At 33.2% G+C, this 14,617-nt stretch overlaps 2 protein-coding genes across 2 annotated transcripts; both read left to right on the top strand.

Annotated features, from left to right (window-relative positions):
- The first annotated feature begins 1,514 nt into the window (after window positions 1-1,514).
- On the top strand, window positions 1,515-3,335 carry LOC132549984 (uncharacterized). Its single transcript, XM_060213978.1, has 2 exons — window positions 1,515-1,652; window positions 2,492-3,335. Exons 1-2 carry the CDS (start codon window positions 1,515-1,517, stop codon window positions 3,302-3,304), a joined length of 951 nt encoding a protein of 316 aa, XP_060069961.1. The 3' UTR covers window positions 3,305-3,335.
- Window positions 3,336-6,758: 3,423 nt separating this feature from the next.
- LOC132549986 (cyclic AMP receptor-like protein A) lies at window positions 6,759-13,807 on the top strand. The gene is made up of 13 exons (XM_060213981.1): window positions 6,759-6,830; window positions 7,661-7,713; window positions 8,055-8,109; window positions 8,271-8,327; window positions 9,017-9,077; window positions 10,272-10,359; window positions 10,506-10,595; window positions 10,909-10,947; window positions 11,228-11,306; window positions 11,779-11,909; window positions 12,559-12,635; window positions 12,859-12,929; window positions 13,679-13,807. The coding sequence occupies exons 1-13, from the start codon at window positions 6,759-6,761 to the stop codon at window positions 13,805-13,807; spliced, it is 1,002 nt and encodes a 333-aa protein (XP_060069964.1).
- Window positions 13,808-14,617: the final 810 nt, after the last annotated feature.

Here is a 14,617-nt window from a genome sequence, read left to right as displayed (position 1 = left end):
GGACCGGTTTCTGTTGTTCGGAATGTGTGTTTCTGAAAATTGATCTGACACAAATATGAAACATGTACGTACATGTATTGGAGTGGCGTATCTACGTAAGTGGAATTATTGCTATGGTAACGCTTTGTGTATTTCCACAAGCGTATGAAATAAGATTTGACATTCACATTCACAAATATTTCATGTTTGCATTATCATGGAATATTTGTGAATGTGGAGATTAATTAAAACTAATAGAATCTTTCAATATTTGATTTAATTAGTATGTCAGTAGCGTTACAGACACTGTTTAACAAACAAGTACATTTTCTAGAAGTATAACCAGTCAGGTATTGCATGGGTTTCACATTTATGGGACAGTGGTCTATTTATGTTTACACATCATGAGTTACTTTACACTATATACAGGTATACAGTCGGCAGTAGATATACAAGACACAATGGAGACATATCTCTGTATATATTGTAACAATTTACTGCTGTCTGATAATAGGTTATTAGGTAGAGACAAAAGCACGTCGTCGGCGACATTCTGTAACCTGAAGTGATAAGGAATTACCACCAAGTTAGAATTAAATACACACTTTATCGTATTTAGCATTTTAATTAGGCAGATATTTTAGTCTGTAATCTAAACATAGATTGACACACAGGGATTGGAGGTGTACTATTCAACGTATCATTAGTTACAATACTATCAAACCATGTGTGTTGTGTTGCATTTTTTATGGATTGTGTCACACAATCGATTCAAATTTACAGAAATAATACACCTGAGATAACCCTTAATTCTAACAATGCCACAGAGCAGGTATGTTAGATTGATTTGGTGTCACTTTCATCATATCAGCACATTTTTGCTTAGAAATAACTTAAGCTTGATAATGTTTGCGTTTCATGGGTTTAAACAGATCAATATTTGTAAAATTCCGATGAAACCCCATTTTGTCACTAAACCAAATCCTATACTAGTATACTCAAAATGCGTTTTTGAGTGTATTGTCGAATCTATGTGCCCTGAACGACTTACGCATTTCCACGTTGTAACTGAAACAATGGGTAAAGTTTCATTTGCATATTACAAAATTCAAATCTATCGCATGAATGGCGTTATGAGATGAATGTTCATGGTAGCATACTGTAGATGGAGTTGTCTCCCCTATGTAATTACATACTTAGCGTTTGTCACCACCGCAATAAAACATTTTGAATGTATTTAGAAATCATTTATGAAAACAATACAATAAGTAAAACCCTCACTTCTGCATTTTTCTTGTCCATATGGTTTCATTGAAGTCAGGTCCATGTAACTGATTAGTTATATCAAATAGCATTGCTGTTAAAATGATCCAATCTTTCTACAAAGCGCATATCTTAATGCCTTATATAATGATCTATTTTTATTCTTTGCAGATATACTACACATAGCTTTACTGATCTATTAGTCGACAAACACCTAGCTGAAATCGGAGAATTATTAAGTGCTATAGAAAAAAAACTCTTGTTTGTCCACTATGGAAGACCCACGTGTTAAACTGGTAATTGACAGAAATTATGAATTCCTGCGACGCCATCTGATGGTGACTGTCACCATGATCGACCGTCTGTATGAGGCTGACATTATCAACGACTACACTCGCCATTCTCTCATAGTAAGTCAACTCTAATTTATTTTACACATGTACAGTACAATGAAGAACGTGGTGTTTTCTTATAAACATGCTAATTTGTAAACACATCAAAGTGACAGTTTTACTCGAAAATAGGGAGAAGAATCTTCCATGGCGTTTGTTCCGCCGATAATATTGTTATCAACCATTACACTTCAGATATACATATAGGGATTATCTGTTACACATGTAAATATAAGCTTGATTTATTTTACAACAAATGCGAAACAAATTGTAAGCTTATATCAATCACTCGTACACATTTAAAGATCAATAGATGACTAGTATGTCAACAAAAAATGTTTTCAAATTCACAAAAGGTTAAAAAAAAACCAAAATATGAATAATGAAAGATTTGCCCGGAGGCCCATAAAGGTATACAAATGGGAAAGGTATGTACATTATGCGTCATGAACGACAACCGTTACTCACATTGTGGTCAGTCCTACTAAGTAATGTCACTTTTTTCAATGAGAATCGAGTTCATAGCAAGCTACTTAATAGGCATATACTAGCAGGCTTCGGTCATATTTAACTTCATGTCACCCAAGGAAATTTTATATTTCAAACTGGAATAATGATGACGTCCATTATACAGTAACCATGTCTTTTTCATTTCAGAACAATTTTATTGTACAGTTCTTTCTACAATAGGAATAGGGCAACAGGCAATCCCTATATAAGCCTTCTACTGAACCATGTCATGACATAGTTATATCTCTTGATCTCTGTTCTAAACATATAAAATTACTATGACAGAGGCAACAACTACCGGCATTGCTGTTTAATGAATATTTGACATATAACCTTGTATATTTCAGGGCCAGTCTGACCAAACACAAATAACCACTTTGCTAGGCATATTACGGGTGAGAAGTATGGGAAAATTTCGAAAATTCATTTCGATCCTAAGGTTGTGTAAGGATGGTTGGATCGCAGATTCTCTCCTGAACACCCCTATACAAGAAGCGTGGGGCAAAGGTATCGACAGGACCCATGGTAAAGAAACAACCATGAAAGAGTACGTGAACCAGCCCGCGTCTTTAGACATAACAGGACTGGCAGATGCATACGTTTCAAGACGGGAAGGGGTATCAAATTTACACCACAGACGAGAGGCTGACCTCGTTGACAAATATGTCACCAGTGCCTACACTAAACCGTATATATCGGACATGCACGTTTTACCATATCGTTCCTACATTCCCTCACTCCCGCCGAGAGTGACATCACCGTACTTGACGTCCCAGATTGTAGCTTCAGACTACCATGCACCTCTGAGGCATTCCTTACTTTACCAAGACAAATACGCGTATGATGATTTGGCAAGAGTTCCCCGCCACATGGAGGAGGTTCACCGTACATTACAGGTACAACGCGTTGGCACCGATACGGCAATGGCAGAATTAAAGCGTGAAGAGTTGGAGATGAAGAGTGCTCTGGAATCAAATGTTAGAGATCAAGCAAAACTTTATCACAACCAGCGGTTGCTATCCGATCTGGACCACCGACTTCATTTAATTGAGTCTGATGCTTCTAAACTGAAGCTAAATCCTGTCACTAGTACAAGGGTCAGCTACAAAGTGGAGCCAGTCATCTCAACGCCGTGGGCTTACAAAACCTACCGGTACTAAATCTAGTGCTGGATAGATGTGACGCCTATTTTTATCCGGTTAATAATTAGCTTTATTGTCGAACCATTTTAACTGGTTTAAGAAACTTTAGTCAATTTTAAAGATATTTCTCGTCATTCCGTACATCCAAGAATAGGATTAGGGAAATGTAGGCTTTGGTTTCTGTACAGACAATATGTAGTAGATAATATTGTGTTTAGGTACAAATTGTATCTCTTCGTTAATTGGTGTATACATAGTACTGTGTATGGACGGAAGACAATGATATATTACTTATATCTACCATGACCTTTTTTAAAATGAAATACTCTCATTTTTTTACTCTTTTGTAAATTAAACGTATTGTAATGTTTTAAATGTATACTAACACCAGCAACGCTAATTAACATAAATTGTAAGAAAATAAATATAGTAATCCTGACCTGTGATTGTTATATAATTGTACCTGCCTGTTTTGTTTATGGTTACTGGTGAACATACGTTACCCAAATCTACATTGTGTATAATTTTCATGTAGTTATGTAGACCAAACCTGATCGTGATAAGGGTTTAGATGTTAAGTATTTACGGCTACTTAATTAGGAACTTCCGTCCGCTGAAAGCTTTGATAAACATACTTGTGCCTGTTCCATTTATATACTCTTCGATATCTTAACCAAATGTGCCACATCTAAAGAAAATCGTATCGCGTAAAATATACTAAGGCGGAATGTTTTGATTTCTTAACTATTTTATAATAGTTGTATGATTTCATTTCGTTATATTTTTACTTCAAACAAATCATTCAACCGTGACTACATGCAGAAGCAGAAATCTCATGGAACAACACATTTAGACTTTCCTTATGTCCTCGTTAACAGTTCTTATTTTGTTTAGTTTCTGCTGTGTTAACATGAAAAAGGATACATAAATATACTTTGCGAACCCTCAAACAGATTTCTGCGGATTGAAAAAAGAAGCAAAATGATTTTTGACAATAAATTAATTTTGTGGTTGAATATATTCTACAGCTTCCCATTTCTAAAAAGTAAAATTGATATTATCTTTGCAAATATCTATCTTATAGTGAAGATTTCGTCACAAGTTAGACATAAATAGGTAGAGTATACTTAAAGCTAAACATATGTAAATAAAGGCACGGCTAGCAGGTATACTCAACTGAAATTGTTCTCTCAATATTAAGAAAGGTACCTTATAATACCCATCTAAGACTTTGCAAACAGTAATTTAATAAAATGAGATAAATAAACCAATGAATTTTTTTGTTCCAAAAGTTGACTGAAATTATCACAGTGCTTTTTCATTCATGTACATTTGTATTGGACAAAATTTAGTGTACAGTTTAAAACAGCTCTTTCCTTCGCTAAACTTTATAGAGTTTTTTCATCAGCTCCCATGCCGCATCAAGGCAGAATGTATATAAATGAATATGGTTATACTTTTAAAATGATTCTAAGCTTGCATATGTATGTTTTTGTATACTTTTCGTTGCATTCGGTGTCAGTTATCTGTATTTCATGAAAAAGTACAGTTGAACCTCGTGATTTCGTCGTGTATCTCGAAGACATTGTTAAATTTTGTAGTAATTAGGCTAAACTTCACACAAAACATCCCAACTTGGATAAGTCGTAGTCCACCCACAGTCCCGTCTACTTCGAGGCAACGAGGTTCGACTGTACATATTAAATTTTGATAACAATGTTAATTTGTCTATAATGCTGATGGACATTTCTGGTACCATATTCAACTGTATTTGTTACTGTTCTAAGCAACACATACTTTGTTATATTTTTCCTTGGACAAATAAAAAATATCTATAAAGTGGTATATTTTTTATATTGACATTTGATAAAAATCTATTTCCATGAATTTTATTTGCATCAATTAATGATATACAAAAATCGTGTGACCCTATTTAAGTTCTGACAGTTTTAAAACTTTCTATACATTTCACAATATTGATATTGTCAAAAACAAAAAAAATCATTAACGTGAATAGAATCATAAGAAAGCTCAAATTCACTAAATAAAAAATGTGAAAATATGAAAAAATGAAGAAAGATTAACACGGAAATATCTGAAAAAGTCTACAAAAAATAAGACTAGGTGTTCCGGAAGAGTAATCGCCTTTTGCTTCATATATACGAGACCCGCCGTGTCAATTTGGTGAATCAAAGTACAATGTAAGTAACGTCAAGTTCTCAAATGTGAACGAGTTTACCCTTTGAGATTTACAATTATGTGTTTCTGTAACCTTTTCGCTTTTCTGTGCAGAGAAAGGTCTTATACCGAAAAGACTTTAGAATTGGGTACAATAGTGTATACCCTAGGGAATGCCAATGTTGCATATATTATAAAAGAGACGTTTTCTCAAGAACTGATTATCATGTTTGATCCAAAGCTTTATTAGTAATCATTAACCTCGTGTAACATACAATTATGAGTTTATTGCCGAAGCTCTTATAACAATATATTTCCGTAAATATTACAGACATACATTATAAAAAACTTTGACGTTGTATAGCGATAGGTGATAACTAAATGTATTAGATCCAATTAATCTAAAACGCGACATACTGTCGTGGAGATACTATGAAATCTATAGATTAGTCAAGATAATTGACAGTTCAAGGCCCATTAAGACATTTGTAATCGGGTCCTGTTCGTCTAGTGGTATAGAAGAATGGTTCACGACTGCGAAATCCTACAACAAGACTTTATTAGGAAGTCAAATACAAAAGAAATTGATAACAAAACATGCATTGTAATTCGTAAGTTGACCTTTAAGCGACCACTTTGAAGTGAATAACATCTATAGATGAAAACATGACATGAGCTCAAAGGAACCATTCAAGACATAGACTGAATAGGATAAAAGATAATGGTAAGATAGAAATTTAGGCGCCCTTTATTGTTGGTAAAGATAAAAACCAAAAAAGTAACAGACTACTAAATATTTACTTTCCATCTTCTGCATCGTGTCAAATTGATAAATCTTTGTTAGGTAACAAGTTGATTTACGCTCAGAGATATACACGCTGCCATTTTATGTTTCATGCTTCATGTCTCCTTAAAATTATCTATAGTGTTATTTTCAAATTACCGGTTCTTTTATCAATCACAGATCACTCATCTTTCTTTTAAAAAAAAGGATGATATACGCGTTATCACAACAAAGACAAAAAATCAATAATCCGCTGTGTATTGTAGGTAGGCTCTGTATTTCTACCTGTGTAGAATTAACGTAGGTGTGCACACCTGTATTAGCACTCTTATAAACACAGACTCATGTGTAGAAATATGTCTGATATATATTACTACCATGCCTTGCTCGTTCATCCACGACCAAATCCGATTTAAAAAGGTAACAAATTAGCTTCACCCGGAAGATCACGTGAAACATGAAGAGCCATTTTGTCTTACATTCTGGAAGCAGACGACATTATATATAAAAATGGCGGGTAATGATACCATAAACAATACCTCAGACTACTGCTTGCTGTTTCCAGGGACGCCACAATACTGTGTAAGTGTAAAATCGTTTTCATGTATGTGTGTATATTATGTTCATATATCATGCAATACTGTTTACCTATTGCTGGTAAGTGTATAGAGTTTGCTCAAACATATTACTTGATATAGTCGCCTATGTCTGCATAGGTATATCCTCACAAAGATGTAGCTGTTGGAATTGGCCATTCACCTGGTGCAATGTTTCTATTGTTTTATTCCCAAATCGATTAAATCAATGCCAGATAACACGTGATGACTTATAAGGGCGATATATATAGAAACAGGAAGAATCCTACATAATAAAGGTGTTTATAGAAAATTCTAAAAAAAAAAAAAAAACAGAAGCACTACTGCACTAACCTGTTTGGTGCAATGACAGGTGATAAAGCTTAAGCCATAAATCAAAGAATATATCACACTCCACGAACAGCTACACATACAACAGTATACATTTTATTTTACAATCATGATGAATCTTTATTTCAATAAATTCTTTCTGAGGTTAGCTATACATATTTACTGTGATTGGTAAATTATCGAGTATTGCATCTGCAAAGTAGAGGATTGCTGCTATATCAAAAGAACAACAGAATAAGCTAAATGTTATTGCCTTGTGCCAAGTTATGAGTTAGACTCGTAACTATATGTGATAAACATTTGATTTTATAACTTTGTCGCGTTTTTAAAGACTTCGACTTTGAATTAGAGTAAAAGTAACTTTTTCGTCTGAGGCTGACGACCTCCCTTATGCAAGACAATTTGGAATGAGGAAAGATATATAATCTCTTGTACACTGATTTTTCTTTTAAAATGATTTCTGCTATATGTCATTTTTGTTGCTAGGATATTTTAATATATTCAAGAGGCATCGCGGGAGGTCTTTCCCTCATTGGAAGGTAAGCTCACCTCAGTGTAACAGATACAACTCCATTTCTTAATACGGGATTCTGTTTCTATACTTCTATGAAACATTTCAATCAGAGTATTTTTGTAGAGTTATATCTCTTGAAAAGACAGTTTTCTTTCTCTTCCATACAGTTAATTCAATGCTTAAACATTTCTGGTCAAGTCATATGTACATATTTGTAGCAGTTGATCTTGAGTACGAGAGTTGAAATAACATTATCCATGTATTAAAGAAATATTGCAAAAATGATGATATTCACAGTGAAACCAAAAATAAAATACGTAATAATCTCAATTTATATTGCTAACTTTTCACGTTGATATATTACAGTTCGTTTGTTTTATCGATATCTTGGCTGTTCCGGAAGTATGCGGCATTTGTCCAGGTATGGGTACGATACAGATTCAGCAAATATAATGGTATGCCTACTCTTAGGCTCTCATGGTAACTGATATTAACGAATAAAACATAGATGAAAAAATAGTTTGGCTTAACTCTGCAGGATTGGATTGATTTGTTTGATTTTTGTTTTTTTCTCTATTTCAGAGGATGGTTATCTATTTGAGCGTGTCTGCTTTTTTCCATGCCATTTCCTTTATGATGGTAAGTTTTTTTATTAGTATACTTGTTTAAACCTAAATTCACAGACATGTCGTCAAATATTTGAACGTAAATAGTAAAACATAGATGCAAGTATGCGTTATAAAGAATGATTTAAAACAGGAACAGTAAGCCCGAATATTTCATCACGTTTATTTTTTTTTTTAAATACATGTAGTTGAAATTCAGGGAAGATTAAACAAATATTGCTATCTTATATAACATGAATTTAACAATTCGGAACAATAGAGGTGACAAAACCATATTCGCAACATCCTGTGGCATGAACCCAAAGGGAAAGGGGAATATGATATAAAGGAAAAAGCATAGGACTGAATCTTTCAAACTTGTTTCCCTCATCTGCGATACAGCATCAATCAAGTAAACGTATTGTATTGATACTACATCTCTTTTGTGAATCTTTCCTATTTATACTTTACTAGCTATAACAACTGTAGAGCAAATCAAAAAGAAATAGATTGACAAGTTTACGAGAAAAAATATAATTGCTACCTTACATATTATAGCTGTTTTCAATTGTCAGTTTTTTGTACTAGAAGCCCTTGATATGATTTATAGGACATAAAGAGCTGTGAAATAGTTCAGAAACTATGTATTACAAATATCAAGATATTCCTGATGAAAAAATCATGATATGATTATGACATAATCATTGTTGTATATATCTACAGGGAGGTGTGTATCCGTTGGGTCCAGCCTGTGTGTTAAAAGGATTCTGGATTACATATTTTCGTAAGTGTACTTTTAATATCTGAAATACAAAAGCATATCTATTTTTACACTGAGAGCAGCTATAGATTTATGATTCCTCGAAAGAGTATCGTCTTTCTATGCAAATTTAGAATTAGATACTCTAAAGCAAAACCATGAACTAGAATAAAGCATACCGCAGTTTCGTACCTCTACAACCCGGCAGTAATGTGATGGTCCTACATTTAAAATAAAAAAATAAGGGAGACTGAGGAAAATCAAAATTGCTCGACATTTCTATCATCTATAAAGGAAACTTTTACATGTTAAATTATTCGACATAAAATCAAGATGATTACAAACTATTTGTTTCATGTTTTAAGGTCGCAATTTCTTTGCTTATTATCACGTTTGACTTGTTTGTTGCTCGTAAGCATGCCTGGTAATTACGTTACATTGCTATCGTTTGAGAAAGTGAAATTACAAACTTGACAAAAATATCTATATGGCGGGTGTCATCGAAGAAGCAAAAGTCATTTACTCTTCCGGAACACCTGGTCTTTTCATCCTTGTCTTTTTCATGCTTCTCCTTGTAAATCTTCACTATTCACATTTTGACTTGGTTTCATCGAATTTGAGTATGAATTACGATTAGGTTAACATGCCTCTAGGAAAGCCTTATTTCCAAAACATTTTTAATCACTCGCTTTACTTTTACTTTGGATCGGGTTTTTTTTTTAATTTGTTTGTCTTTAAATGTAATAGATAAATGTAATGGATTCCCGTTCAATATATATGTTTCACGCGAATGGCAGAATATATTTATGTTGTTTTACTAGTGCTTCGCATTCATGAAAAATATCGATATTCTGTCATACACGTGAAATATATATTGTATTAAACAGACAGTAGTTAAATATCAAACTAAGGGCAATGTACGAAATATGTATGGACAATAAACAACACTTTGTAGCTAGGGTATCCTCACAATCATCACATGCATGAAGGAAACAACACACCGTCGTATCTCTGATTACCTTTAAATATAACATTTGTGTTTTTTTTCATTCAGCACTGTCTTTATGATTAAAAACTATTTTAGGGTTACATTCTGACACTAAAAACAAAATCAACTGCGTAAATCTAAAGACATTTACTATTGTTTAATAATCAAAGTTAAACAATTTGCAAGCAATACGTATCGCTGTATGACGTTATCATCCAAATTCCTTTCAGACTGGGCGGTATTACTTTGGGACGTGCACATTACATGTAATCTCTACCAAAATGTCGTCAAGATGAAATCATTGGAGAAGTTCGAAAAGTAAGTATGGGGGAAATCCAGAGGAGCCAGATTTTTGTTATAAAACGCTATCACTGTATTTTATACAATGTGTTTAATGGTTCACTCAATAAGAGATTTCAATTTCACATTGTAATGATAATTTTCTCTTTCCTGTTTTCGTTCAGAATATTCTGCCTGAACTGCTGGGGAATTCCTTTTGTGATAGCATTGGTTCCTCTCATAGCGGGGCGGTATGGTCCAGCAGGGGCATGGTGGTAGGTAAAATAGTTTTGGAATATGTAAATAAACTTACACGAATTGTTAATCTAATGAAAAGTTATACGCTACAGCGGAGAAATATTAGGTTACCATTCAACAAACATAGCAATGTTTGGCTTCTCAACAACTTCCATGAATTTCATTTTTTGTATCTGAAGAATGTTATAAAATATTAAAAAAAACATTTGAAATTACATTATTGAGTTTTTGATATGCAATGCATATCTTTCAAAAGCGCTATGGCCAGATTTTGATGATACAGAAAATGAACTTAAAGATTTTTCTTATTTCTGTTTTTGTATTCTATAGCTGGATTGTTGACGCGTGGGATTTGGAGCGGCTGTTTCTGTGAGTAACGTATTTCTGCATTGCATGTGTATTGTGCCCGAGCGGTTCATGTGCAGATACGAGAAATTGTATGTGATCTACTTGTAATGAAATAGTTGAGATTTGAAATTGACGAATGAAGTTATCAATCATCCACCACGATAATGATCAATTTTATAGCTTAACAATGTCTAGCAATAAAATAAATTGTTTGTATGTAAGAAATTATCGCCTTAGTGATTTGTTCTGTTTGTTGTTGTAGTTTCACCAGTTAATATTAATTTACTTTTTTCGTTTTCAGCTGGTACATCCCGCTTTTTCTTGGTATATTTTTTATGACAATTGTTTACCTATATATAGTCTACACACTAAAGAGGAAGGTGAGATACAGGAATGATTTTTCAAATTATTGTAATACTATTAATCAACAATCACCTCGTTAGATATTTTTTCTTATCTATGGATGACATTGCAAATTCGCTCATTCACAGTGTCTTTTTACAACGTCGTGATTTAATTTTCACAACAGTAACAAAACATATATATATCATAGATTTAACCATTCGTAAGACATTTACTAGTCATCGATGAATGCAACTAATCGAACATCGATGATAATTTTAATAAATATGAACATTTCCTTCCTTTGGAACAAATCTGTCTTAACTCAAATATTATATGCAATGACTTTATTTATGAAATAAGTAATGTCTTATCTTACTATGCTCACACTATATGCAATAGTAAGGCAATGATACATTTTGCGAAAAGTACAGAAATATGACCATCTTCAAGACGTCCCTGTTTTTATTTACTTTTCACTTCTAAAGCTCTATCTTCACTTTCAAACAGGCATCAACATGGCATGGTACCTATGACCCGGATATGGAACAGAAAAAAGCACAGATGCGTAACGATATTACTGCCCTGCGTTTTTACCCTTTGGTGTATTTAGTGATCAATATAATTCCACTCATAAATAGGTAAACGGTTGCTTAACTGCCTTAACTAGCAGCCATTTGTAATGTATAATGATGCATACATATTAAAGATTTTTCTAACTGTATTCAGTTAAGGTAGTAGACGCTGATTGCACAACCTTTTAAATGTGCTTATATATTACAGTTCCAACCGTTAAATTCTGAAGCTCTTTCCTTGGAAATTTGGTTTGTGTATAAATCAGATCTGTTTGTTTTGACTTTTGTACTTTATGAAGCGTAAAACAAAATCAGACAAGCAATGGACTACATTCACCAAACTTCAGAATACTGTTAATCATTGAAACTATTTCTTGATATGCAAATAAATAGAATGATTTTCAATTTGAAAGAATAAGAAAAAGGTCATGCAACAACAAACAAATTGATGAATTCGTTGTCGAAAGCTTTCCTTAAGAGAGAGACTGATATTTGGAGGACAGTTTAGTTGTCGATTAACATGCATGCTATAATGATGTTTGATATAACTAAATTGGTATTATTGTCGTTCATTACAATACCAACCTATATTTTATGCATTTTCGAATGTTCTCCGTTGTTAAGCAAAGTAATTCAGCTTTAGGGTTCAGAGTTTCGACTTCGACTTTTTAAATTCGTCATTTTGGTCTACTACAAAATTTTATTTATTAAACAGGATACAGAATGCAATACATGAAGATAAACCTGTATTTGGATTGATCCTCGGTCAGAGTATAACAGCCCCTCTTCAAGGTAAAATAGCTCTGTACAAGGACTCATCTGCAAACCAATGAAGGGTAAAATCTAAGTATCTAATATCTCGAAAGGTTTGGTAGGTGGTCAGTATTTATCCATGCCAATTAAGAGTTAAAATGACCAGATAACATTTTCTTATTTCTCTAAGAATCATATACTATCATAATCTATTTTTGCATGTTACTACCAATGTAGCATGGAAATATGTTGTTATGTTTAGGTGCGTTGAATGCGATGATTTTTGGTGCTGACAAGGAAACAATCAGTCAACTCACCTGGCCTGGTATAAAGGTGAGTTCTTTTTGTTTCAAATGATCTATCTAGTAAACCGGAAAACGGCGCCTATACAGACAATTAGCCAAGAAACGTTTCCGGAAATAAATGTCCTGTGTTAAAGCGAATAGCATTATTAACAATTAAGTCAACTTACCTCTCCTTGTGTAAAAAAGTTGTTTCTTGAATAGGAAAAAGCTTTCTATTATATATTTCTCTAATCATCGGAATTGCAGCAGTGATCAAGAGTCCACTTCTTCAAGATAGAATAAAAAGAAAAAAAAAGTTTGCAAATGTGTAATGAAAGCGAGTAATCTCGTTGGAATGGTTTTGGTTTTCATCTTCTATCTAAGCAAGGACCAATAATTAGCTACGCTCCCACGGCAATTTTGTCTTCAATTTCAAAGTCGCTATTCTTACATATATATTGTCATATTTTGGTACATCCTACGACAAACGCTCTGGGAAACCGTAATCATAAAGAACAGAAAAAAATTTCTTTTTCATTCTTAAATTGATATTATAACGTTTCAGCAAGTATTTTCAAGGAAACTCGTCTATTTATAAATCTCTTAAACGAAGAAATGAATCGACAAACTATTTTTTTTACAAAATCTGCATATTTTCCTGCTCAAACATGAATGTCTTGACAAAACAATCGTTTAAGTAGACGAACGCCCAGATAGGTAGTGTTATTCAGCAATGCATACCATATAGTTTGAAATACGAACGCTTAGTTATGGCAGTTATATTTTTGCTCTTGGCAGATGGCTTTCCAATCAAGGTTTCGGAGAAAAGCATTGATTAGAGAGTATGTGATAGAAGAGGACATAACAGTCCCTCCACCAGATGGCAACACTGCCAGTACCATAGATGTCATGGACACCCATATATAATATTAAAAACATATTGAATTGGTGATAACTGCAGTGTATAGAGTATTTTTCCGGTGAATGTTTCTTCAGATGATTTTCAAAACTCAAAACGTTATACCTAACAATATTCGGTTGGTATAAGTGCATTGCTGTTTGAGCTCGACATTTCGTTCTTGTTATATTTTGTATCAATTACATTTATGTGTTATTTATAATATAAATATGATTATTTTTTTCAGTAATTTATAGCATCTCATCACATATTCCGCTTGATATTAAATGAAACGGGCCATGCAATGTTTTTATGTTTATGCCACTGTTAATTTGCAATATACTCGGGAGCGTATTCCTAGACTACGCCACACATTAATCGATCGTGATGTAAATAATTATGTTATCATTTAAATTGACAAAAGCGCAACAAACTGGTTGCATCCTCCATATTTGTACATAAAAATCTGTCACTTTTCTGAGGAATGTGATAAAGAGAATCTTAAATTTGTTTCAGTTTCATCTGAGAAAATTTCAAAGCCTTTTTATAAGATCTGATATGAAATGGAAACTCAATTAAGATCCTACATTTATCAATTTGAAAGTTATATCATCACTTTAGTAATATTAAGAAATCTTTTATCACCAGCATTGATCATATATAACTTATGTGTGTGTTTCCTATAATCGCTTTGTTACAATTAACCGATTTACTGTTTGTTTATTTGTTTGTTCCAAATGTTGAAATACAAAATTTGAATGATTTCCCTAATAGCTATAATATAGATTTCAACTGCCTGAGCGTATGTATCTAATTAGCACTCGTGAATTCATACCTGT

This window comes from Ylistrum balloti, unplaced genomic scaffold (assembly GCF_031769215.1).
Source record: "Ylistrum balloti isolate Yb309-2 unplaced genomic scaffold, AGI_CSIRO_Ybal_v1 Utg370096, whole genome shotgun sequence".
Classification (NCBI taxonomy): Eukaryota; Metazoa; Mollusca; class Bivalvia; order Pectinida; family Pectinidae; genus Ylistrum; species Ylistrum balloti.
Note: the sequence above shows the minus strand (reverse complement) of the source record. Positions and strands in the feature narration are given on the sequence as shown.

What these genes read in the sequence shown, in the direction of transcription:
- LOC132549984 (XM_060213978.1), top strand. Translation starts at nt 1,515, where the DNA reads ATGGAAGACCCACGTGTTAAACTGGTAATTGACAGAAATTATGAATTC. An exon ending in ACACTCGCCATTCTCTCATA is followed by an intron (nt 1,653 to 2,491) that starts GTAAGTCAACTC and finishes TGTATATTTCAG; the next exon opens with GGCCAGTCTGACCAAACACA.
- LOC132549986 (XM_060213981.1), top strand. Translation starts at nt 6,759, where the DNA reads ATGGCGGGTAATGATACCATAAACAATACCTCAGACTACTGCTTGCTG. An exon ending in ATGCCATTTCCTTTATGATG is followed by an intron (nt 8,328 to 9,016) that starts GTAAGTTTTTTT and finishes ATATATCTACAG; the next exon opens with GGAGGTGTGTATCCGTTGGG. An exon ending in TATAACAGCCCCTCTTCAAG is followed by an intron (nt 12,636 to 12,858) that starts GTAAAATAGCTC and finishes TGTTATGTTTAG; the next exon opens with GTGCGTTGAATGCGATGATT.